This window comes from Myotis myotis, unplaced genomic scaffold (assembly GCF_014108235.1).
Source record: "Myotis myotis isolate mMyoMyo1 unplaced genomic scaffold, mMyoMyo1.p scaffold_m19_p_2, whole genome shotgun sequence".
NCBI lineage: Eukaryota > Metazoa > Chordata > Mammalia > Chiroptera > Vespertilionidae > Myotis > Myotis myotis.
The window spans coordinates 135,103,243-135,131,176 of record NW_023416324.1 but is presented as its reverse complement, the minus strand read 5'-3'; the positions used below and the strand labels follow the sequence as shown (position 1 = coordinate 135,131,176).

General features: G+C 37.5%; 1 protein-coding gene across 1 annotated transcript in view; it reads right to left on the bottom strand.

Moving 5' to 3' along the window:
* The window catches only part of EPHA6 (EPH receptor A6), a 955,281-nt gene that overhangs the window by 504,630 nt on the left and 422,717 nt on the right, over positions 1-27,934 (bottom strand). Inside the window, exon 5 of the mRNA XM_036349135.1 lies at positions 15,863-16,198. Within this exon, the coding sequence (XP_036205028.1) occupies positions 15,863-16,198 (336 nt within the window). The remainder of the gene's footprint in view (positions 1-15,862; positions 16,199-27,934) is intronic.

Genomic DNA, 27,934 nt, shown 5'->3' with positions numbered 1-27,934 from the left:
TGGGCCTTCAACCCCTTGGACTCAAGCACAGAGCCCAGGGCCAGAAAGAGACAGCAAAAATTAGGAGACAAGGCAAAACCCCCAAAGGAAAGAAAAGGAGGAACTGCCAGAAAAGGAACTATATGAAACGGAGAAATACAATATGCCAGAAAAAGAATTCAGCGTTAGGGTCATACAGTTCATAAACTGGATGGATGAGAAAATCAACAACTTATGTAAGAATTGAGATGATATAAAAAGTGATATAGCTACAAAAAACACAATGGAAGGTTTCAACAGTACACTAAAAAAAGCATATGACCAAATTAGTGAATTAGAGGATAGTTCAGTAAAAAGCACACCCAATCTGAATAGAATTAAACAAAAAAAAATAGGAAGCAAGAGGAGAGTCTAAGGGAACTTTGGGACAACATGTAAAAAAAGTAACATACATATAATAGGGGTGCCAGAAGGACAAGAAGAGAAGCAAGGATTAGAAAACCTATTTGAAAAATAATGACAGAAAACTTCTTCCCTGATTTGGTGAAGAAAAAGTCACACAAGCACAGATAGTCCCAATCAAGATAAACCCAAAAAGACCCACACCAAGACACATCATAATTACAATGGCAAAGGTTAACAACAAAGAGAGAATCTTAAAGGCTCTAAGAAAGAGACAGAAAGTTACCTACAAAGGATTTCCAATTAGATTATCAAATGATTTCTCAACAGAAACACATCAGGGCAGAAGGGAATGGAATGAAGTATGCAAAGTGATGCAAAGCAAGGGACTGAATCAAAAAATACTCTATCCAGCAAGGATATCATTCAAAATTGAAGGGGAAATCAGGAGCTTCGCACACAAAAAAAGGCTGAGGGAGTTTATCACTACCAAGTCAGCAATGCAAGAAATGCTAAAGAACCTGTTGTAAAAAGAAGTAATAGAAAGGGAATAAGGAACAGAGGCATGAAGAATAAAAATGGCTACAAACAAGTACCTATCAATAATAACCTTAAACGTAAATGGACAAAATCCTCCAATCAAAAGACATAGAGTGGCTGAATGACCCATACATATGGTGTCTACAAGAGACCCACCTCAGAACAAGGGACAGATAGACTGAAAGTGAAGGGATGGAAAAATATTTTTCAGGCAAATGAAAATGAAAAAAAAGCTGGGGTAGCAATACTTGTATCTGACAAAATAGACACCAAAGTGAAGGCTATAATAAGAGATAAGGAAGGCCATTTCTATTTATATCAAACCCTAAAATACAAATAGACTGAACGGCGTAACAACTGAACAACCGAACAACCAAACAATGAAACAACTGGTCGCTATAACATGCCCTGACCAACAGGAAGAATGTGCAGAACATGGTGGGTGTCAGCAGCAGGTGGCAGAGCATGGAACATGGTGGATGTCAGCTGCAGTGGGATGGTGGAGCAGGTCAGTGGAAGCACCAGACCAACGTGTGGTGCTGGTCACTGACATTGGGGCGAGCCTCTGGTGGTTACTGAAAATTCTTTGCTCCCGCATGCTGTGGTCCCACAAGGCACTCGCACCTGCTGCCAGTGCTGGCCCCACTTGCACCTGCTGCCAGCGCCAAAGCCACCACTCACACCCACAGCCAGTGCTAGAGCCACTGCCACACTTGCTGCTGGCGCCTGGCACCTGTTCAGATTGCTCAGCACCATCAGTGGGTGCGAGCAGTGGCTGCCAGCCCCATTTGCACCTGAGGGCTTCTTCACCTTGCCCTGCTCCTGAGGGGTGATCGGGGCAGCAGCCACTGCTCGCACATACTGACGGTGCCAGCCTCGCTCGCACTCACTGCTGGCACCGGCCCCAATCGCTCTGTGCCATCAGCACATGTGAGAACAGGGGTGGGAGTGGGGCTGCCAGCAGACAGGGGACAGGGCCTGTGGTGGGAGGTGCCCGATGAGGGCACAGAAGGTGGACTGAGATGTGCCCCTGTGCCCATTACAGACTCTCGGCCCACAGTTCCTTTCAAGGTGCACGAATTCATGCACTGGGCCACTAGTCATAATAATAAAGGGATCCATACAACAAGAAAATATAACTCTGGTAAATATACATGCACCCAATGTAGGAGCACAATAATACATAAAAAAAACTTTTGGAGTATGTCACAGGAGAGATTGACAGCAACACAATCGTAAGGGAAATTTACCAGCCCATTAACATCACTGGAAAAAATCCTCTAGACAAAAAAGCCAGCAAAGAGACAGCAATCCTACATGACTCACTAGATCAGATGAACTTAATCAACATCTTCAGAACATTTCACCACAAAGTTACAGAATATACATTATTCTCAAGTGCACAGGGGACATATTCAAAGAGAGACCACATATTGGGACACAGGCAAAGTCTCTTCAAATTCAAGAAGACTGAAATTATATCAATAATCTTCTCAGATCACAATGGCATAATATTAGAAATCAACTGCAATAAAAATAATCACAAAAATTCAAACTCTTGGTGGCTAAATAGCATGCTATTGAACAATGATTAGGTTACCAAAGAGATCAAAGGAGAAATTAAAAGCATCCTAGAAACAAATGACAATCCAAAATCTATGGGACACAGTGAAAGCAGTCCTGAGAGGGAAGTTCCTAGCACTACAAGCCTACTTCAAAAAATAAGAATAACATGTAACAAATGATCTAACTGTACAACTTAAAGATTTAGAAAGAGAGCAACAAGAAAAGCCCAGAGCAAACAGAAGGAAGTAAATATGCAAGATCAAAGCAGAAATGATATAGAGTCAAAACAAAAAACAAAACAAAACTGAAAACAATACAAAAGATTAATGAAACCAAGAGTTGGTTCTTTGGAAGGATAAACAAGATTGATGAAGCTCTAGCCCAGCGGTTCTCAACCTGTTGGTCATGACCCCTTTGGCGGTCGAACGACCCTTTCACAGGGGTTGCCTAAGACCATCCTGCATATCAGATATTTACATTACGATTCATAACAGTAGCAACATTACAGTTATGAAGTAGCAATGAAAATAATTTTATGGTTGGGTCACAACATGAGGAACTGTATTTAAAGGGCCAGAAGGTTGAGAACCACTGCTCTAGCCAGACTCACCAAGAAGCAAAGAGAAGGACCCAAATAAACAATATCATAAATGAAAGAGACGAAATAACAACAGACCCCACAGAAATACAAAGAATTATAAAAAAATACTATCAACAACTCTATTAAAAAATCAGGTCAACCTGGAAGAAATGGACATATTTCCAGAAAAATACGACCTTCCAAAACTCAATCAGGAAGAATAAAGAAGTTTGAATAGGCCGATAACTATGGAGGAAATTGAAGCAGTCATCAAAAAACGTCCAGCAAACAAAGCCCTGGAACAGACTGCTTCACAGGGGAGACTTACCAAAGATTCAATGAAGAACTAAAACCTATCCTCCTCAGATGATTCCAAAACATTCAAGAGGAAGGAACACTTCCATGTTCTTTCTATGAAGCCAGCATTACCCTAATCCCAAAACCAGATAAAGACACTACAATAAAGGAGAATTAAAGACCAATATCTCTGATACACATAGGTGCACAAATCCTCAAGAAAATTCTAGCAAACTGGATCCAGCATTACATTAGAGATAATGTATACCATGACCAAGTTGGATTTATTCTGGTATGCAAGGGTGGTACAATATCCACAAATCAATAAATGTGATACATCACAAAAGCAAATTGAGAGATAAAAATCACATAATCATATCAATTGATGCAGAAAAAGCATTTAAAAAATCCAACATTCTTTCTTGATAAAAACCCTCAGCAAAGTGGGAATAGAGGGGTCATACTTCAACATAATAAAAGCCTTATATGACAAACCTACAGCCAACATCATACTCAATGGTCAAAAACTAAAACCATTTCCCCTAAGAACAGGAACAAGACAGGGATGCCCACTTTCACCATACCTGTTCGAGACAGTACTGGCAGTTCTAGCCATACTGATCAGACAGAAGAAGAAATAAAAAGCATCCAAATTAGAAAAGAAGTATAACTGTCATTATTCACAGATGACATGATACTATACATATAAAACCCTAAAGACTCCATCAAAAAACTACTAGATTTAATAAATGAATTCGGCAATGTAGCAAGATACAAAATTCTATGCTGCTGTAAAAAAGAAAGAACTCTTAGCATTCGCAACAGCATGGATGGATATGGAGAGCATTATACTAGATGAAATAGGCCAGTCAGAGAAATATAAATATCATATGATCTCACTCATTTGTGGAATTTAATGAACAACATAAACTGATGAGCAAAAATAGAGCCAGAGACATAGATGCATCGAAAAGACTGTCATACCTCAGAGGGAAGGCAGGGGGAGGTGGTAAAAGATCACCCAAAGGACTTGTATGCATGCATATAAGCATACCCAATGGACACAGACATTGGTTAGGGGCGGTGAGAGCATGAGCTGGGATGTTGGGGGTGGCTGGGGATAGGGCAATGAGGAAAAAAGGAGACATATGTAATACTATATGTAATTCTTTAAACAATAAAGAATTAATAAAAACTAAGAAACATTTGAATGAAAAAAATAAAAACAGCAGTTGAACATTTTAATTAATTCATTCATTAATTTATCCTCATCAAGGATATTTTTCCATTGAATTTTAGAGAGAGGGAATGACAGAGAGAAATATCAATGTGAGAGAAATACATTGATTGGATGCCTCATGCATGTGCCCTGATGGTGGCCTCTGTCAGGGAGGATCCTGCAACCTATGTATGTGCCCTTGAACAGAATCAAATTTGGGACCCTTCAGTCTGCAGGCCAATGCTCCAACCATTGAGCAAAACCTGCTAGGGCTTTTTAACATTTTAAATATTCAAAACTGTGTAGTGCAATAAACATTTGTAGGAACTTATTCCCTATTTCTAGAAATCTGAATGTGTAAGTCATATCTACAATTGCCTAACACATTTATCTTTATGAAAAGGAATACAAAGTTTTAAATTTTAAAATTATGTGATAGGACATAACTTTCAAATAAACTTATGCAAATATAATCTAAATTCATACATAGAATATAGTCAATCATACACTATTTATATAAAAAGTAAAAAATTGAGGGAATTCATTTACGTGAGTATCCTATATAATAGAAGGCTAATATGCAAATTGTCCCCTTGACCAGGAGTTCAACCAAGATTTCGACCAGGGGACAGGGCTGGCTGGCCAACCACCCATGCCCCCTCTCTCCTGTCGGCCTCTCTCCCAATTGCCCCCCACCCTGATTGGGGATGGGGCCAGCCCTCCAACTGCCCACAACCCTACCCCTGGCCAGCCCAGCCCAACTGGCCCTAATCGGGGTGGGCCGGCCAGACCTTACCCATGTAATTATTCATGCACCAGGGCTTTAATTTAAAATAAAATGTAGCACATATCTTAGACATTTAGTGATTCAGCAGAAGAGTAAAATACATTTTTTTTAAAAAAATATTTTTTTCTTGATTTCAGAGAGGAAGGGAAAGGAAGAGAGAGATAGAAACATCAATAATGAGAGAATCATTATCAGCTGTCTCCTGCATGCCCCCTACTTGGGATTGAGTCTGCAACCTGGGCATGTTCCCTGACCAGGAATCCAACTGTGACTTCCCAGTTCATAAGTTGATGCTTAACCACTGAACCACACCACTAGGCTAAAATAAGTTTTTAAAGACAAAATGAAAGGGAATTTATACTCAGATAGATATATTTATCATTTTTGATGTTATTTACATGCTTTATAAAAGATTACTTAAGAAATATAGAATATGATTACAAAATAAACTGGTGAACCAAATAGGTCCAGAGACATGGAGGTATGGAACACACTGATGAATCTCAGAAAGAAGGAGGGCGGAGAGGGCAGGAAGAGATTAACCAAAGATTTCATATGCATATATGCATGCTCACAGACAATATTAAGGTGAAGACCTGGGTTGGAGTGAGAGCCTGGTAGAGATAAGGAAAGGGAGGATATAGCTACTGATAACTTAGCAGAGCACAAAGGTATCAATAGCTATGAAATCTATGCAGAGATCTCTTATAATATCAAAATAATTAGGATAGTACTAGGCAAATTAGGAAACTATAGTTCAATTTTTGTTTTTTAATCTTTATTACTAAAAATTTTGCTACTGCCTTAAAGGATAAATGTGTGGTCAGACAACTAGGGTCTCTTTTATAAAACTAGATAAATGAAATATTAACATTCATTGCCTATCATATCAATATTTAATCACTACTTTATATGTATTTTTAGGACTTGTGTACTCAGTAATATATCAGGCATTCAGTTCTTGAAAATGTATATTGAATCATATCATATATTGTTGTAAGAATCTGATTATTATTTAACAGGAAAGGAGTAAAGGAAAGACTAGATAACATAGGCAGGCCATTTATACAGCTTTGTCAGAAACTGCATTTAGCATTCTCCAGGTCTGTTCCCCACTGATCAAAGGGAGAAGGGACTGGACAAAGGCAGTTTAGAGGCATACCCAGGAAGGTCTGAGAGATGTGGGAAGGTGCTTATCTGTCAATCACACTTGGGAACAGGTAATTGGCCAGAATAGGTGTGGCCACTACAAAGGCATGAAATATGAATATTTAAACTTCTGAACAAAGGAGCATGCCTCTTGGCTCTTGATTTTTATCCTCTGGCTCTCTTGGGATCCTGCATTCTCTCATGTGGCTCACTGGCCAAGTGGGACCCACACAATGGGCTGATGGACTGTAATTAGCCTAAATACTGAGCCATACCTGGCTGCAACATGGAACCAACACTTTGGACACTGGCCCTACTTCTGCCTTTGCTGAGTCCCCAGGTGCATCTTTTTCAGGACTGGGTTATGGGGCATGAAACTTGACAACCTGAAGAATGTAAGTCCATGCCAATAAAAACTATTCATTCTCCCATGTGAATCTTAGAAAATTCATTTTCTGAAGATATCACAAGAGCCATCTCACACCCACTGTTGGGGAAATGTGGCCCACTACTTTCTCCAGTAACAATACCTAAGTAAGTCTTATTTAATTAGGCAAGCTCTCACTTCTAAATCTTCGAGAAGGAATGACTGTTGGCTGCTCCATAGTAAGCACCACGTCTCAAACACTCACCCATGCATTTTATTTTCACTACATGGCATACAGCACAATAGTTGGCACATCAATGGTCACAGACTGTATTTGTTTGTTAAGAAACAGAAATAAGTGGGAAAAACAATGACATTACTATTTTGTAAAATGTTTTCATAGCCGGCTTGATGAGTGTGTGACTTCACAACTGCACAGCTTCCTGACCCTGCTTAGGAATTAATGCTCAGCTACTGCCATATTGAAGTTCTTAATGATTTTATCTTTAAGCTCATGTTTTTTCCATTACTTTTCAGAGAGAGTGGAAGGGAGGGAAAAAAAGAGAGAAACATCAATGTGAGAGAGACACATTGATTGGTTGCCTCCCACAGGTGCGGGAGCAAACCCACAACCCAGGCACACGCCCTTGATCGGGAATTGACCCTTAGGTGTGCAGTCTGATGCTCTAACCAATGAGAAATACTGGCCAGGGCTGCAGAGGCCACATTTTAGGAGTGGCAAACTTCTCTCCCACCACACGCAAGTAGCCAACATTTGTGGTTAGGAGGTTTAAAGACTCTTGGGGTTCTCCCTTCCACTGTGGGTTTGGAAGGCCCTGGAGACCTGGGAGTATCTTCATTCTCCTTACAAGTATCAGGGTGCAGAGAGAGTGCTCTCCAGTTGGCTTAGTGCCTGGGGGGACAACCTTTCTTCCTCTTTCTACCCTTTCTGGGTCTGGCTTACATTTATCTATTCTGGTTTTCTTGAGATAACCTTGGGGACTGGGGATGGGGTGGGGGTAGGACAACAGAAAATAAATCCTGTGATTTCCATGACTCTGAGTATGAGTTAAATATGCTTACATTTACAAGTATCATTAAAACAATATGAAGATGAATGGTAAAGTTTATGCTAATAATTTGAAATTCAGTTTTTCTTCACTTAGAAGGACATTAAATGGCAATTAAAAAGCATAATGGCCGAAACCGGTTTGGCTCAGTGGATAGAGTGTCGGCCTGTGTACTGAAAGGTCCCAGGTTCGATTCCGGTAAAGGGCATGTACCTGGGTTGCGGGCACATCCCCAGTGGGAGATGTGCAGGAGGCAGCTGATCGATGTTTCTCTCTCATCGATGTTTCTAACTCTCTATCTCTCTCCCTTCCTCTCTGTAAAAAATCAATAAAATATATGTATTAAAAAAAAAAGCATAATGACAAATTCAGAGAGAAATTTCAGAAGGAGAAAACTTTATATTTTAGTACATTTATTTCATGGTCTTTTTTTCCTTCTTTTTGAACAAAGGTTTTTGCAGTTTCATTTTTCACTGGACATCAGAAATTATGTAGCTGGAAATGACTTTAAAGAATCCAAACAAAATAGAAAAGTGCTGAGGAATATATGGGAGAAGAAAAAGCAATTTAATCTAAAGATGCTATATGGAATTTGTCTGATGAAAAGGTCAGCAATTAGTCTCAATCTTCATGAACTGCAGTTTTTTCTAAGTTTGAAGACATTTCATATTTTAACAATTACCTGAATAATCTGTCAACATTCAAAATCTTTTTGTTTTAGTCTTACACATTGTGTTTTCAACTCTTACTAATTTTTCTTTAAAGTAAAAGAGGCTTTTAGAAAATAATTTTTAAAAACCCTGGTGTTTAATAGTAACAACATATGAATCAGCTACCCAAATCAATTGATTCCTTTTATAGGCAGAAGTAGTTAATGAAATTAAATTGGCTTCCATTTTCAACAAAAAGAACAATGAAAATAGGCAAACAAATTTCCTAGATATTCATCTAACTATAAAGTAGAGCCTTATATCATGTGATATAGATTATATAAAATATGAACATTTACACTTATTTTCACTGCTACCAGACTTTACAGAATTTAAGATATTTAATAAATCATTTTACTATTTTTCATTAAGATTGTTTATGTAGTAGTAGAAGCATTGTACAATAAGATCTTATTATTTTATACTAAAGAAAATAGTTACCTTTCCTGCAAAATGTGCAAATGAGAATTCCTCAGAGAAACAGCTGATGACTAAAGGCCAATAGCTTAAAATCAGGTTTAGGATTAAACAAATTTCGTAACAATATATGATCAATAAGAAAAGACATGCTTGCTATTAAAGAAGTTTAGTGTTTTTATTAAAACCTTTTGTTGCAAATTCTGTAAGTATAGCACCCGAGGATTTAGTGAACATGAAACTTAGTACATGCTAAAGAATATATATGCAGTAATATTTTCTTATTACTTTCTAGACAAATTTCTAGTTAAATTGAAAGCTTTTCCCTTTTTTTTAAAAAAAATATTTTTTTATTGATTTCAGAGAGGAAGAGAGCAGGAGAGAGAGAGATAGAAACATCAATGATGAGAATCATTGAAAGGCTGCCTCCTGCACGCCTCTTACTGGGGCGCGAGCCTGCAACCTGGGCGGGTGTCCTTGGCTGGAATCGAAACCGGACCCTTCAGTCCACAGGCCGACACGCTATCCAGTGAGCTAAACCAGCTAGGGCAAGCTTTTCCCTTTTTTTATTCCCACTGCCTGGAGTAGTCTTCTTTTATATATTTACAAAGTTTTCTCTTTTATTTATGATCTGTTCAAGTACAGTGGGGCCTTGACTTACGAGTTTAATTCATTCCGAGACTGAGCTCATTAACTCAAATTACTCTGTCAACTCAATGCAAAAAATCGGCCGAGAGACAGCTGGTATCTCAAAAAACCCGTTAGTCGGGACACTCGTAAGTCAAGGCCCCACTGTATTATCTATATCTCTATATATAAAAGCCTATGCGACCGTTATGAAAGGTTAACTGAACGACCAGTCAACTGGACACTATGATGTGCACTGACCACCAGGGGGCTGACACTCAACACAGGAGCTGCCCCTGGTGGTCAGTGCACTCCAACACCAACCTCCCATGGTCCCTCCCTCTAGCCAGCCGGCTGCGATCAGGACTGGGTGAGAAGGCCCTGATCGCCAACCACGCCAAAGGACCCCCCACTGGTGCAAAAATTCGTGCACTGGGCCTCTAGTATTATTATATTATCAAGAAAGGTGATTTTTGTTCTCCTGTGTAAAATTGCCCATTTTCTCATTACTTCCAAATCTTTTACTTTTTGCTTAATTTTTCTTCATGGGACATATCATTATTCAACATTAAAATATAATGTCCATGAAGACAGAGACACTGCTAACCAAATATTTATTTTTCTCCTTTTTTTTTGCTATAACCTAGCACATAAAAAATTCCAGACAGATAGCAAACTTCAATAAATATTTTTGAATGAGTTAATAAATTAACAAATAAAAGATGAACTCAAACCATCTCCAATTTCTGCTCATGCAATTGACAGAGATATATTAAGTTATAGACAATGTAGGTTGAGGATATTCTTAGTCAAATAATACATCATTCTTGCTATCAAGAAACTTACATATCGGTTAGGAAAGCAAACTATTATGAAATACAATTATGGTCCAGTGAGGGAGAGAACCATGAGCACTATTGTACATAACTGACTGGGAGTAGTTCGATTTATGTACTTGACCAATTGGAGCAGTTCAAATTCTGTACTTAAACCTAAGAGAATTAATTGTTAAGGTCTAAGGGACTTTTCCATATCATTCATTTATTCAAAAGATGCATGCCACAAAATGACAGCAGATTTGAAGTAATTTAATGTTTCTCAGGAGTAAAAACAAAGTTTACAGTCATCTAGACTCTATTACAATTTAATATTTGGATGGAACATAAAGTTATTTAGTTATGATTAACTAACTGACATTTCAATTATCGTCCATAAATAAAATATTCAGTGCACCTTTCAGAAGAGTAACGACTTTTCTTGTGGAGACAGGAAAATTTTGCTCTTCAATGTAGGTTGTCTGTAGTTTTTAAACATGCAATTTTCTTATGTTTAAGAGATATAAAAAATACAAATAGTACAGCGTATCTGCTACTTTAAATTATGGTTATTGCCTTCTTCAACTTATCATGCCACTGGCTTATATTCAGTGTATTTTGGTGAGCATTTAAAACTTTTATACATTTTTTTTTTTACTTTGAATAGATGCACAGATTTTAGAAAACAAAATATTTGCTGTCAAAATTTTGAAAACACAATGCAGACTGTGAGAAATATCCAGAAATAAAATATATTAAAATACATATATAAAGATGCATGTATGTTTACAGTGTCCCTAGTTACCTACTCCAGCAATGTACAAAATGTTGGCATTTGAAATAGACTGTATTACCTAAAGGCAGTGAACTGTAAATTAAATATACATATTACATTTATAAATATATGAATACTTTTTTGATTTTCATCTATTTCAGTGTCAGTTCAATTAATTCATGAGCAAATATGTGAAATGTGCAATCAAAACGTGAGCCTAAGGCAAGACCTATACAGAATAATCACCCAATTGCACAGATTGGAGTGCTGAGTGCATATTTTAAGAAGCCAATGAATTGGACAATCTGCTTCAGACAATAATTACTTTAAAGACCCTTTAGCAAACATCAGCAGAATTGGTTTGTAATTCAGCATGTCTCTTACTCTGAACATGGCCCCTAAAGGTTTTTGCACATGTCAGAATATCTACAAACAAAATTTGTCTCAGGGTGACTCTCCATGATTAACGTTTCCCTTACTGTCTCTGGCCAGAATAATCCCTTTTATTGAACTACACACCTTAGTTTTCCTATCATGAACTGAAGATTAAAATCCAGTATTTTCTATTTGTTGCTTTCTTGTTTTGATCTCTAAATGAAACACCTTGAAAGACTATTTAAATAAACTAAGAAAATAGAAGGTTACAAATATAGCTCTTAGGGGTTATAGGAGTCAGTTAATTAAGGTTTATTGCAAAGATTTCTAATTATGAGAGTCACAGTCTTAAATCTAAAATCTTATTTATCCAACTAGAATCAGAATAATCAAGGAATGTTTCACACAACTACAGCTAAGTGGTTCTAAGTGATTTGGCAAACGTTTTTTTACATTTGTTTTATTGTAAACAGATAATAAACAATTAAGTCAAGGTTGTTTAATGTAGTTTCCTTAATATTTCTTAAATATGAGAAATGATTACATGGATGAAGAGGTAATTCAGGGTAAACTTCCTCTTTATCCTCATCCTTCACACTGCATATATTGAGCAGTGAAAGCATAATTCACACAACTGTCTACATATTTTGGTCTATAATATTTTATTTCCTTACTCATATGAGGGTCATCTCATGAACAATATTATTATGATGCCGATTTTCTTTTCCTTACTTGTGGCCCTGATAATATACCAGGATTTTCTGATAAATGCTGACTCTCTAACTTGTCTTGGCTAATTTGCAGACACCCATTAATTTCTCCAAAGTTTGATTTAAATCTCCAGTTCCTTCCTCAAATCCTTCTGTACCTCTGCAATAGACGAACTACTTACATGCTCTTGATACATTAGTTGTCAATGCTTCATCCCCCAACTGCTCAACCTTTCCTTGGTTCCTTCTACTTAAAATTCTTTCCCTTCTTCCAGCCTCATTTTTCCTAGTCACCTTCTAGTCATCTCTTAGCACAGAACTTAATTTAGATGTTGTTTCCTCAGAAAGAGCAGCCCTTATCCTCCGGACCTGGAGAATATGTGCTGTTCAAATATCCTGAGCTTCTCTCCTTCGTAGGACTTAACCACAGTACTAATTACATAATTGTCAAGTTACTTATGTATTATCTGCCTCCCCACCAGAGGTTAAGGTTTATAAGGACTCACTCACCATTGTTCATCTGTTGAACAAATTAAAGGTGTATGAATAGCACATATTGCTTTTTAGTATAAAAACAATAATATGTAACCTATAGATAATGAAACAAATCATTTACTGTGGTCCCTCCAGTCTAATAAAATTGTAATGTGTTATCAAATAACTTTGAAAAAAATGCCTCTCATGCACTTCAAAGAGAATTTCCAAAGATAACCAAGTGAAATAATCAGAAAAACCTTCCTGTACCTGTAGCTATAAAAGTATTATCTCTTCAAGGCTGGTATACTATGACAACAGTTGAAGTTTGGTTCTTGAACATTCCAGTTTCTATAAGCTCCTCTTTTACCCAACTAGGATCTGGCCTCTTTTGATATAAAAAGAACAACTGATACATCCACAGATGAATTGTTTCATAATGTTATCGTTGCCTGGAGCATTTGCATTTTTTCAAGATGTGAGTCTCTAATGTCAGAACTTCAGACACAAAGAGATAGGGGCTTCTTGGTTTCTCTAAAAAATTATGACATGGAGATTGTCACTCAGGCATGTAAGGCTTGTCATAATATTTAATTATGCGTGGCAATATTTTAGTTCAATTTTGGACTTTTATACATTTTCCAAATAAAATTTAAAAATATGTTGATCTTTTTTATTACTAATCATACCTTAAAATAGTCAAATTACATTAGGAATAATCGCTCCTTAACATTCTTCAAGATAAATTTATTAGGGAAGATTGCTTAACAATATTATCCTTTTAAAGTGTATAGTCTCAATATATAGATATTATAACTTATTCCATGCTTAATATACCTTCTGTTTTTACAGCAATACACTTTTAATGAATTCCCTAATTTTTGAAGTGATAATTTATATTCTATCTTTTGCTAAGTGGAAAAGTACATTAAGTAAACTTTCTTCTAATCCCAGAATGAAAGGCTGCTATATGTTTGTATGAAATTATGATGCATATTAACATACACATTTTATTTGTAGATATATTGTTTTTATACTAACACAATTATTTATACACTAGAGTTAAGAATAGTTATGCTGGGATGTATTTTTTTTATTAGGTAGCAGCAAAAGAGCCTTAGAAATAATCTGCTAAAGCAGAGAGGAACAGAAGATCCTAATCTGTTTTATCCTGAAGGTACATTTGGCAAGATTTTGTTGATATTATGGGAAAGAAGAAATAGGAATTCCATTTTGAACAACTGTAAAGCAACTTCTATGATGTAGAGCTATTTGTTAAATAAAGGGGAAAATTGCATAGTAAAGGCAAAGATGGTGATTGTGTGATACTATCTGTCTTTGCTTTATTTATTCGATGCATTTCTGAAGACATCAGCAATGTGAACTTATAGATAATATTTTGAATAAAATAGTCAATCATTTCAAATACGTTTTAGTAGAATATTAAAATTTCTTCCTGCACATTTTATAGGTTTAGCAATGCTTTTTAAACCCCTTCCCCCAATAATTATAGATTCACATCTCTCTACTAATCACTAGTCCCCAGGCACTAATAAATTCTCCAATTGTGTTATTTCAAGAATGCTATACAAGTGAATCCTACAGTATGCCAACTTTTGAGATTGGCTTTCATACTCACCACTGTGTCCTTAAAGTTAATCCAGGAGCTTGTATCAATTGTCTTTTAATTGCTTAGCTATATTCAAACACTTTCAATGTACTTTTATTTAAAATATCAATATATATTGCTTTAAGTGCATGCTATGGTCTCAACTGCATCCTCCCAAAATTCAAGTTTCAGTCCTAACCTTGGTACCTCAGAATGTGACCATATTTGGAGACAGGGTTTTTAAAGAGGTAATGAAGGTAAAATAAAATCACATTGTAGGCTTTTATCCAATACGACAATAACCTTATAAGAAGAAGAGACTAGGATACAGACACACACAGAGTAAAGACCATGTGAAGACACAGGGAGAAAATGGCTATCCACAAGCCAAGGAGACAGGCTTCAGAATGAGTTCAACCCTGCTGACACCTTGATCTCAGACTTCTAGTTTCCAGAACTGTGAGAAAATAAATTTCTGTTGTTCAAGCCCCTAGTCTATGGCATCTGTTATAACAGACCTAGAAGAATAAATACAGTGTATGAACATGGTTTTATCTTTATAAATTTGTTTCATATGTATATTCATATGCAACAATGCATTCTTCCATAAGAGAATCATTTGTGTATCCACATAATTTATGAATGCTTTTCAAAGGGAATTTTTAAAATCTCTGAAGCTTTTCCTTTATTATTCTGCAATATATTATTATTATGGAAGAATTAAAGAGAATAGACACTTATATAAAAGAGCATTTGCACCTAACTTCATTGTGGTAAAAATCTATAGCGTTATAAAGAGAACATTTAACTGAAAGCAACTGTATTTTTAAAAAAATATATAGTTTAACTACTTTTTATAAACTGTACCTAAATAGCAGCATTTGGACATATTCTGGATTGTTTTCTATTTATTTTCAGAGTTAAGTAGGTTAAGTATGTTGACTAAAATCTTTTCACTATATAGGTATAAATTACAATTAACATAAATTCTTACTATTTGCTTTATTTGATATGGAAAAGGGATGGCAGCATAACTGGGGCCACACAACTTCTATTCATTTAATATTTTTTATGTCTAACATTCATTAGTGATATGAACTGACACATTAAGATATATTGGATTATATAGGATTATATAAACAACATAAATGTATAAACAACAGAGAGAAGCACTGTTGTTTATACATTTATGAATCTAATTAACATACTACTAAGAAGAAACATCAAAAATATCTTTCTGCACCTTAGGAAACAACAAGAAACAACAACCAGAAAATCGCCTCTGTAATGTATAGAGAATACAATTGCACTTTAGTAAATATAGGTCCACCAAGACTGTTATGCATCAGAAGGGAATTATGGATCTGTTTTGAGAGAAGAGCAGTGGCACTTACCGTCTTGATCTGTGGTCACTGTAATGGCTGTGAATGGCTTGGGAGAAAAACTCAACTCAGAAACTCCATTCATGGCTTCTATTTCAAAGGTATAATTCACGTGAGACACAAAGTCAAGAACTATCACGGAATTGTTGATCAGGCCAGTATGTCTTGGGATGAAGCGGAGTCCTCCACCACAGTCCTCACACTGGCTGGTGTCTAAGCCACATTTCTTACAGATTACACTGTATGTGAGATCTTTTCTCCCTCCTGTGTCACTTGGTGGGCTCCATTCCAAAATAAGGGCTGTTTCATTGATGTTAAAAACCACATTCCTAGGAGCTGAAGGTGGCCCTAGAGAAAAGCAATTAAAAACAAATGTACATGTATAGGACAGTGAATTAATAGTGCTAACTTGAAAACTTCATCAATAAACACTTATTGGTCTTTTATATTAGTTTGAGCTCTTTCTTCTGATGGGAACCATAAAGAACCTATGGTTAATAACATCTGATTAAGTCCAGTAAGAAAGGAGTCTTTAGGAGTGAAGATAGTCTAGAATCTAATATGGCAATTCTATTTTTCTAAATTTGGGGATTGAAAATATGTAATAATCAAACATTTTAAATTATGTGAAGGTTTTGATTACATCTTAATAATTACTTCACCATTTTCAAATAATTAAAAAGGAATATTAACATAAGTATAAGTTATAACAATACATGTATATTCATGTACTCAGTCCTTCAGTCTTCATACTATGCTTGGTATGTAGATAAAATTACCATTCATTACCTTTGACAATCCCTAAGTATCTGTTTCTCACAGGTTGAAAATAAATGACCATAAATTTAGGGTGAAAAGAAAGTTTGGAAGAAGAGGAAGAGAAAGGGAAACTGGAGGCAGGAGAAAGGTTTCTATTAGAGCCTTGCCAATTTCATGGGATAAAAGCATTATTTGGAAGAGAAAAAGGACATAAGAAATGGTGACTAGATTTTTATTGAGACTAACTTTATTAAGCACAAGTGTCTTCTGAAAAGCTGATAAAAAGACCTACACAATCTCTTATTTGTCACTAAGACTCTGCATAAACCAAGTTGGTCCCAAGGAGTAGGTGAGCATGTTCCCTCAGTGTTCCTTCTCACTATTTTTCCATACTTAAATCCTTTAACTCTTCCAGCCTTTTCTTAAAGTTTTATCAGTAATCTTTTACACTCATCTGAGTCTTTCAAACCTCAGTATAATATTATTTATTGAAAAATACTAACTGAAGTTCTACTAGATGTCAAACACTGCCATATGTGTTATATGTGAAATACCAAAGAATCCTTTTTATGAGATTATGCTTATAATATACTAGAGGCCTGGTGCACAAAATTCAAAATTTGTGCACAGGAGGGGGGGGTCCCTTCAGCCCAGCCTGCATGCTCTCCAATCCGGGACCCCCTTTGGGGGATGTCTGACTGCTGGTTTAGGCCGGATCCTGGGGATCGGGCCTAAACCAGCAGTTGGACATCCCTCTCACAATCCTGGACTGCTGGCTCCTAATTGCTCACCTGCCTGCCTGTCTGGTCGCCCCTAACTGCCCCCCCCTTGCTGGCCTGATCGCCCCTCACTGCCTCAGCCTGCCAGCCTGATCACCCCTAACTGCCCCCCCTGCCAGCCTGATTTCCCCTAACTGCCCCCCTGCTGGCCTGGTCACCCCTAACTGCACCCCACACCGCTGGTCTGGTTGACCCCTAACTACCCCCCTGATGGTCTGGTTGCCCCATGCAGTCTCCTGTTCAGTCGTCCCTCACTAAACCCCCTGCTGGCCTGGTCGTAGGCAGCCATCTTGTGAGGGCATGAGAGTTAATTTGCATATTACCTCTTTATTATATAGGATATGGGGGGGGTCGCACACCCAGCCTTGCTGTGTGCCTGCCTCCAGAGTTCCCCAGTCCCCTCAGCCCCCCAGCCTCCCAGGGCCAGCCCAAGGCACAGGCAAGCCTTGGATGTTGGCTGCCCAGCCACCCAGGGCCGCCCGAGGCTCAGGTAATCAGGGCCGGCTGAGGTCTGCACTGCCGGAAGTGGCAGCAGCAGAGGTGTGATGGGGGGGCGTCGCCTTCTCCTGATCACCAGGTCACCTCCTGCCCCTGAGGGCTCCCAGACTGTGAGAGGGGGCAGGCTGGGCTGAGGGACCCCCCCCTCCAGTGCATGAATTTTCATAGTAATAAAATAATTCTTGACTTTTTCTGTCTGACTTATCTTACTTAGCATGATATTCTCAAGATACATCCATGTTACAAATGGAAGTATTTCACCTTTTCTTATGGCTGAGTAGTTTCCCATTTTATATATGTACCACATCTTCTTTATCCAATCATCTTTGAAGAATACTTTGGTTCCTTCCATGTCTTGGCCACCATGAAGTAATCTTTTTAAAAAAGAGTGTTTGTGTAGGGAATGGCCTTAATGAGGACAGGGAACTCCTCAGTGAGATCTGTTATATAGACGGTGTCAGAGTGGCATAACATTAGTCATAATCTACATGACTGTGTATTGGGTTTGAGATATAAGAAGTGTTATATATTTTCCTTTTTTTTTTTTTGGTTAATCCTCACCTGAGGATATTTTTTCCATTGATTTTTAGAGAGAGTGGAAGGGAGGGAAGGAGAGAGACAGAGAGACAGAAACAGATATGAGAGAGACATATCAATCAGTTGCTTCCGTCACACACCAGGGAGGGGATCCTGCAACCCAGGTGCACGTCCTTGACCAGGAATTGAACCTGCAGTCCCCCTTGGTCCACAGGCCGATGCTCTAATCATTGAACCAAACTGGCCAGGACTATTTTCCTTTTTCATTTTGCTGGCTCCTGATATCATCAATATGATGGGTAGGGGCCTCAGCCATCTAGACCTAGAAATGAGATAGTTAGTTTTCCTAAAAGGTTTCTGCATACGTTGCTTTATGCATTTTATGTTCCAGAGGGCTACAGAAATGTCTGCCTTCAGAAAGGAAGATATGGAAGGGATTATAAACTAGAGCACAGGGACAAGTGTAGCTTTTACCTCCAACCTAGACTTATGCCTGGGAGATAAAGATACATTATCATTACCATAATAATGTCTTCCTACAGATGGCATATTCATATTGTTGCTCTTTTGTCTTATTTATAATGGAGATATGAATTATTATTCACTTATATTTCCCTGAATAGGAAGAATGTTATCAATTATGTTATGGGTGTCTGCAAGTATATGACTGTCCGCTTGGAGATACTTAAAAAAAAGGCAGATACCCTTCTTATTCAAGGGTCCTCATATCAATTTGCATGACAATTAAATAGCTTTTTAATTGCTGTTAAATTGTGCCAGCTAAACTGTGATTTCATGCAAATATTCAGCTGTAATGACATGCAGTGAATCATTTACTAAGATTTAGAACTTGGAACAAAGAGAGACAATTAATTCTAATCCTCAGATTCAACTAAATTATGTGTCACTGGACTTTTATGAATGTGGCCTGATTGCTTTGTTATCATTTATAAATTATACAAAGATTATGAGACACATTGGGTGGGGGGGGAGGGATCCCCTAGGAGCAATAACCCTTTTGGAGACATCTGTATTCAAATTTTTCAGGGATTTCCTTATTTTCATTTTGTTTTTTCTTTAAGAAAATCAAGTAATTCACATAGAAGAAAAGCAATCTTTACCCTCCAGAATGACTTCATAGGAAAAGGGCAATTATTCTGATTTGCAAATAGCTATTTTCTAAGCTCATCATATAATAAACCTTACATAAAAACTACAATTTTATTTTTACTGCTATACTAGAAAATATATTTTCATTCTTCTTCCCTTTTTTGTTGTTGCTTCAATTTGGATTCTTTTAAAGACTAAAAGAATAGCACTCTAATAGCAGGGCAAATGGAAGATTGTGGCAGCCCTGTCTCTTCCCTTCCCAAGAAGGCCCCTGGCCTTGCAGCCCCATATTCCACTTAGAGTATCAGAGGGCAGGTGGGCTATGGTTTGTATTATTTCATTTAAGTTTTTCCATGTAAAATGTTTTTAAATTGAACAAGTATTTTCCAAAATGTATCCTGTGCAATATCTTTAGTCCCATGAGATATTACACAAAATAATGAGCTCAGCACTCAAATTAAGATTCCTCTGGCAGATTGACACTGAAACAAAAGTAAAATAATTTGCTTCACTTTGTTGAATCCACCATTTCCCAAACATTTGTTCATAGAGTCTTATTTTCCAAGAAGCACCTGGAGAAATACTAGCATTCGGCAGAATACCCTTTCTTTTTTTTTTCTCATATATTTTATTGATTTTTTACAGAGAGGAGGGAGAGAGATAGAGAGAGTTAGAAACATCGATGAGAGAGAAACACCGATCAGCTGCCTCCTGCACACTCCCCACTGGGTATGTGCCCGCAACCAAGGTACATGCCATTGACCCCTTGACCGGAATCGAACCTGGGACCCTTGAGTCCGTAGGCCGACGCTCTATCCACTGAGCCAAACCAGTTAGGGCCAGAAGAATACTCTTAAAGGCTGACAGACATATGAAAAAGTGTCACATTTCAGTTACTATACTGATTGCTGTAGATTAATTGTTTCATGTTTATAATTATTTCATGTTTATAATTATAGAAATATACCTAAAAAACAAATAGGGTCTTTTTCATGCTGACCAGACAGTGACTATTTGCCCACGAACTCTATAGCTAATTGTGATTTGCAGATGCATTTTTAACCTTAAGAACAATGAAAATGTCATTCAAATGAAAATTTGATCCAAATAACAGGATATCAAGTCATGACAGGCAAGTGTCTATAAAGCTAACTTTTACCAGTTTTTAAGTTACTACCTGACATTAAAGGTAGTTGTACTGTTTTCTAATAAGAAAATTTCTTCATTTCTATGAGTTTATAAATGAGAAAAATATTTCTATATTCATGTATATCAAAGAGAACATTAAATAATATTTAGCCATCTAGAGATGTTTAAATACTTTTGCAAATAAGTAAATTAAAGAATTTACTAAAGAAAGATAAATATATAGAAACAAATGAAGAAATATATCATTAGACTGTACTTCTTCATAGGAAAAGGGCAGTTATTCTAAATACTAAAAATATTTTGTCAGGTCTGCATATAAAAAGAATTTAAAAATTGAAAAGTCATTTCGTTCTTTGTATAATCACTATTACTTTAACTTTTATCCATATCCATATTGCTAACTAATATCCTTTCTATATAATTTCTGAAAAGTATATTTAATAGGATCATCTATAAGCAGAATTTTATATTATCCTTCTCTAAACCAAGTTGTACTTTATTTATAAATTTTGTTCATATAATGTTTATATATTTGGAAATGGATGACAAGTAATCACAAAACTGGTGCTCCATGGGTAGGAAGAAAATAAATCAATTTATTCAGATAAAGAAATGAGGCTCTGGTAAGTACTATGATTATGTCAAGGTTATGTGGTATATTAGTGGTAGGATAATACCTAGGATTTTTTATGTTTAGATTTTTTTAATACCATATTGCATTCATCCTAGAGACAGAGAATGTCTGTTAAATAAATACAAAAAGTATTTTATAGTGCTTTGTTTAGGAAGTACTGTCAAATACAAATTTTGAAGACATACAAATTATTGAGCAATTTATTGCTTTATTGCAACAGATTCCTTTTAACAATGTTATCTTAGAGCATTTAAAAGAGTTTTATTTACAGAAGAGCAATTGAAAATTAAATTTTCAAAATAAATATTCTCAAAATAAGTGAAGCATGTGCACTTTAAATTTTTTTGTATTCCACAGTCTCATTTTCTTCAATATTTTGCACCTTCTTCAGTACCGAACTTGATGTCTAAAATTAAGACTTGTTTTCCATTAATGTTTTCATAATACTGCTAATGACAACTTAGATAATTCATTTTAGATTCTCCATTCTTTCTAAAACTCACAGTTAAAGAAAAAGAAAAAAATAAATCTAATTGATAAAATAACATTCACTTCAGAATAAAACCTAAACTCAATCTTGTCTATAAGAATTTTCATATCCAGGCCCATCCTTCACCTCAGTCCTTTGCACATACTGTTTCATTTTTCTTTTATTTTATTGACCTTAGAGGGAGAGAAGGAGGGAGGGAAGGAGGGAGAGGAAATGAGGGAGGGAGGGAAGGAGAGAGAGAGGTAGGTTGCTTCACATACACACCCCAACTGGGGATCAAACCTGCAACCTAGCTATGTGCCCTGACTGGAATCAAACCAGCCACCTTCTGGTGTATAGGACGATGTACCAACCAACTGACACACCAGTCCAATTTAGGTTTTACCCCCTTTGTGACACCCTCCTTTTGTCCTCAGTCAGAACTGAGCACTTTTATACCTTGTAGGCATATATTCAGAAATATAGTCAACATTTTTAAGCACTCTTTTTTTTTTTTATAAAGAGTGTACTTAACATTTCACATGATTTATTTAATTCAATTGTCATAATAAGTCTACAGGGTAGTTATTAGTATCCCTATTTTATAGAAGTATCTGATGCTTATCAAATTACATATTATACTGAAATATCTGTATTCATGTACACAGGACTACTGTGTTCCAGCCTGAACCAAAGGCAATATCTGCTTTAACAAAAGGAATGAATATAATGCATGGCTTTATGCAATCTTTCAAGAATCAATGTTTACATAGTGTAAAATTCGACAAATATTCTAGAGCAGAATTTAAAGTTATACTTTTTGCAAGATCCTGATCCACATGACTTGAAATCTGAGAAGCGAAAGGAAATATTTATATCACCACAATCATGATTAACTATAGGGATTCATAATGAAATGGATAGCCACCCATCTATCTATCCTTGGGAAGAAAGAAAAACTTCTTAAAATATAGTCTTGTAGATACTCAAAAACTTTCAAAGTAAATATTTTGGCCCCAAATGTCTATGCTATACAGAATTAATATAAGTTTACCTTGGGAAAATTCCAAAAAATAGTTATCAACCACCCTCATCAATGCAGAAAAGAACACCAAACCCATAGAATAACTAATTGTAAGAATTACCAAAATGTATTATAGCTTGTGCAGATCAGGAGTTAAAGGGCAAAACCACAGGTATGATAAAAGCACACTAAAATACAAATGAAATAATTAGAAGGCTGGCCTGGTGTCTTCTGCATTAAAAATGATGTTTTTCATAATACCATGAAAAAGGAGAAATCATGCACACCTACAAAAATCCTTTTCTGCTTGAGTTAGACATACATTAGAAATAGAAAAGAGAAATATGAAGAGGCTAAGCGCTGCCAAAATGTGTCACATCATAAGGATGATAATGAACTCTCTCTTTCCAATTATGCATGCTTATTGGTAATTGGTCTGTTGTGTACAAGCTGCTGATACTGAAAGGGATAACTCTCTCTGAGCTCCAACTGCAGAGGGCAAGAACAGATTCACCCTGAAAGCAAGCAGTAACCCAATTCTACAGAGTGGTAACTCAATTCTCCAGCGTTAGCTGAAGGACCCTTAATATTCTCTTCCTATAGAGCAGTGGTTCTCAACCTTCTTATTGCCGCGGACCCTTTAATACAGTTCTTCATGTTGTGGTGACCCCCAATTTCATTGTTACAAATTGAACATAATTAAAGCGTAGTGATTAATCACAAAAACAATATGTAATTATATATGTGTTTTCCGATGGTCTTAGGCGACCCCTGTGAAAAGGTCCTTTGACCCCCAAAGGGGTCGCGACCCACAGGTTGAGAACCGCTGCTATAGAGGAACCTCTCCCAGGTGATTTGGTAAAAAATCCTCCACTGAAATAAAAATTAAAGTGTTTGTGCTTAGGAAACTCTATGAAGTTCAAGTGACATCTTACATGAGTGATCTGTATTAGGGAAATGGATTCATTACATACCGGTATCTATTCTGTAATGTAAAGATCATTCTAATTTTAAGAAAAACAAAGATTGCAATACATGGAGTGAATATTTAGAGTTATTTTCTATAGAAAGACAAGTCAAGAATATAGCACACCCTGCTAAAAGTTATGAAATCCATCTTTACAACTTCTATTTCGGCCTTTGTAAAATTGTTGCTGCTACACTGGGTTTGCAATGAACCACATAACCAATCAGTTGCACTTTTGCATTTCAGTTGTGAGATAAAAAAGCAAGGAACCAGAATGGTTTTCTCCATGTAAAATGTGCTTAGGAGAGGGGGTAAATCTCTAAGAGATGGGGAAAAAAGAAGAGATAGCAAGCAGAGCAGGGGTACCTGTACCCACCCAGAAGTGGATTACTAAGTAGGGCTGCAGAAATGAAGAGCATCTCTCCTGCTACAGTCAGCACGCTATCTGCTCTACTCAAAATAAAGTGACAGAATAATGACTTTCTTAGATGGCCAATTATTCCAGCAATAAGGAAGCCATGTTTTACAATGTTAGCCTTAGAGAAAAAGTAAATTCAACTTTTACACTTTCATCCCAATCACTGTTGGTGTATGTCAAATACAAAGAAACAGAGACATGATATTTGTCTTGTATTAAGAATGAAGTTTGAAAATGCTATTTTTACACACAAGGTACTTGATTGCATATTTAAATGACCAAAAAAAAAAAAGGAAAGAAAAAAAAGAAATTCTGATGTGCATTAGAATTATATACATACAGTGGCCTGGTGCATGGAATTCGTGCACATTAAAAGCGAATTAATGACAAGAAATATTTTAATATTGCTATTTGCCCTTTCTCTATAATAAAAGTGTCAGAGATGAAAGAAAATTAGTATAATGTATATAAAATCTCTCTCCTGTCAGAGTCTGGGGCGGCCCACCCGCTGGACCTAGAATCAAGTCCCTGCCCACCACCCTCATGCACTTCGAAAACACAGAAGACTCAGACTCCGCCGGCTCCACCCCCATTGAGTGAGACCTAGACCCGGCCAGCCCTACCCCTGTCAAGCCTCTGCAGGTGGGGGCCACAGCCTCAGGTTCCCCAGCCCAGCGCTGCACGGGGTGCAGCCTCAGGTCCCCTGGCTGGCACCCGGGCTGGGGGTGCGGTCTGAGGTCTCCTGTCAAGCCCTGCTGGGCAGGGGCCATGACCTGAGGTCCTCCGTCAAGCCCTGCCAGGTGAGGGTCATGGCCTGAGGTCCCCGTCAAGCCCCACTGGGCGGGGGGTACGGACTGAGGTCCCCCATCAAGCCCCACCAGGTTAGGGGCACAGCGTGAGGTCCCCCGTCAAGCCCTGCCGGGCAAGAAGCATGGCCTGAGGTCCCCGTCAAGACCCACTGGGGGGAGGGGCGGGGAGGGTGGCCTGAGGTACCCTATCAAGCCCTGAAGGTGGGGGGCATGGCCTGAGGTCCCCTGGCCCAGTGCCGGGGCAGGGAGTACAGCCTGAGGTTTTCCAGCCCGGAGCCAGGGTGGCGGGCATGGCCTGAGGTCCCCCATCAAGCCCTGCCGGGCGGGGGGCAAGGCCTGACGTCTCCCAGTCCGGCGCTGGGGCGGGGGCGCAGTCTGAGGTCTCCTGGCCTAGAGCCGGGGCGGGGGGCACGGCTTTAGTTCCCCTGTCGAGCAAGCCCATCCCCTCTGCCCCCCGCAGCATCATACCAGTGCTGAATGGGGACACAATCAGGCAGCCTGACATTAGCACTGGGGGCGGAAGTCCCTGCCCCTGGCCTTGCCCACAGACTGGTTGTGACTGGGACACCATAATGGACAAATTAGCATATTATCTCTTTATTATATAGATATGAGTTACATTTTATTTTTTAAACTTTTCTAAATAGGTAACACAAATGCTTGTTTAATCTATTAATCTTCCAGGATCTGTTCTGTAGCTTTAAAAAACTCTATTGATTTAAACACATGAGAAACATCAAAATAAAAATGCTATGAGTGTGGAATTATATTTTGTCTAACTTTTCATGCATCCATATATAAACCCTCATTTCATTTCTCTTGACCTTTTCATGCTTTCTGCTTGACAAGCACTTTCTTAGTAGCTCTTATTTTCCTTTGTTTCTTCAACCTCAGTAATTTCCCTTCTGGCCTGGAAAAGCCTTAGACAGTTATTTTGATAACAGACTTGGCAGGCAGTAGGGTCTCCTGCCCTAATTGATCCAGACTTGATATTGTGGAGCGTCCCCCACAGCTCATCCTTTAAAACATAGAACATACATTAATGAGTCACCTGAGAAATAAAGTTAAGAGTTTATAAAGTAGATTAAGAAACCAGAGAAAACATTTCAGTATTTCATTTTAAATTTCTTATAATTTCTTTGTATATTTTGCAGTTTATGCAAAAAAGACAATGAATGTTTTTAAAAATATATTTTTGTTGATTTCAGAGAGGAAGAAAGAGGGAGAGATAGAAACATCAATGATGAGATTCATTAATCAGCTGCCTCCTGCATGCCCCAAACTGGGGATCGAGCCTGCAATTTAGGCATGTGCCTTGACCGGGAATCAAACCGTGACCTCCTGGTTCATAGGTCAATGCTCAACTACTGAGCCATGCTGGCTGGACACACACATGAATTTTTAAAAATCAAGAAGACCCAAACTCTGAAGTATGCTGCTGGTACAACTGTGTATTAGGACTATTTGAGAGCGACCCTAATGTAGTTAAAGTTGGAGAGGTTGAAACAGGCCAGGGATAGACTTTATATGTCTTTGAATTAACTCTTACAATATTGGGCTTTGAAAGACTTTAGGTAGAGGAAGTGGAAATATGATCAAGGTTTTGTTTGTGTTTTTAGCTATAATACTTTCTAATAGTTTGAAATATTTTGAGGGATGAAAGACAAGGAAGGAGACTTGCTGAGATATTATTAAATTAGTCTAAGGGAATAGTTGAAGGCCTTAACTAAAAGGATAGGGTCAGGAATTGACAGGAAAGAATGAATTGAAGAAATGCTAAGAGGTAGAATTATAGGACTTGTGACCACTTGAACATGTTGAGGTTGGGGCAGATATATGAATATAAACTTTTTGGCTTGAATGGATAGGTGAATAAAGATTCACCGGGGTATATGAGCAAGCTGGGGTAGAAAGAAATAAAATTGACTTTTGCAGGTTGAGCTCGAAATTGTTAGTTAATTTGTTCATTAAATTTTACTTAGTGCCTAGTATCTGCCAGGTACTATTATTAGTGCAAAAGATACAATAAAGAAAGAATATCCATGACCTCATGGCCCTTTCAATCTACCATGGGTTGAATGACAATAAACAAGGAAGCAATTATACAAATAAATCTGATATTTTCAAAGAGTAACTGGGAGGGATTCTATTTTTGAATGGGTAGGCAGGAAATGTCTGTCCTAAGAACTGATATTTGAGCCTGAATGACAAAAAGGCAACAGTCATGTGCAGACCTAGAGGACATTTCAAGTAGAAGAAAGTTCTGGCATTAAGGATGAGAACAACCTCAACATCTTGGAAATAAGACTTACTTGCCAAGCCCTGAGACTGCTGGCGTCTCTGCTTAGTAAAACTGCCTTTTTTCCCCCTTCACTTTCCCCTTCTCTTTCTGAATTCTCTCATTAGGGAAGTTTTTTAACCATTTGAAGATAACGGTTTGTTAATTACAATCTGGATGCAAATTGCCCACACTGTTCGGCCTTGTTTTAACTTTCCTGTTTCCCTATTCCTTCTGCCCTGGAATCCTGTAACAGAAGGTTGGAGATCAGGCAGGTTTCCATAGGACAAATAGGTTGTCAGATCCATAATTAGTTTGCTAGAACACTCTGGACCTTAGGAGAGAAGACTGGGATAAGGATAAAATATAGGCATCACCTATTTACATGTGCCATTTGCAGAAGAGAACATGTGAAAAGATAAAAAGGCAAAGAAAGGAATGTGAGAATAATTAACATTCAACTGGTGAGCAAAAGAAGAGAACCCATTAACAGGGACCAACACAATGGTGAAAAAATTAAGAGGGTGAAGGTAAGACTGCAATATCTTAGACTGAGAGAGAACAGATAGTTTCAAGAAAAAGGGAGTAATCAAAAATAATTAAATGTAACGGGACAAAAATGTTTCTAATGGGAAATGGCAAATAAGATCATT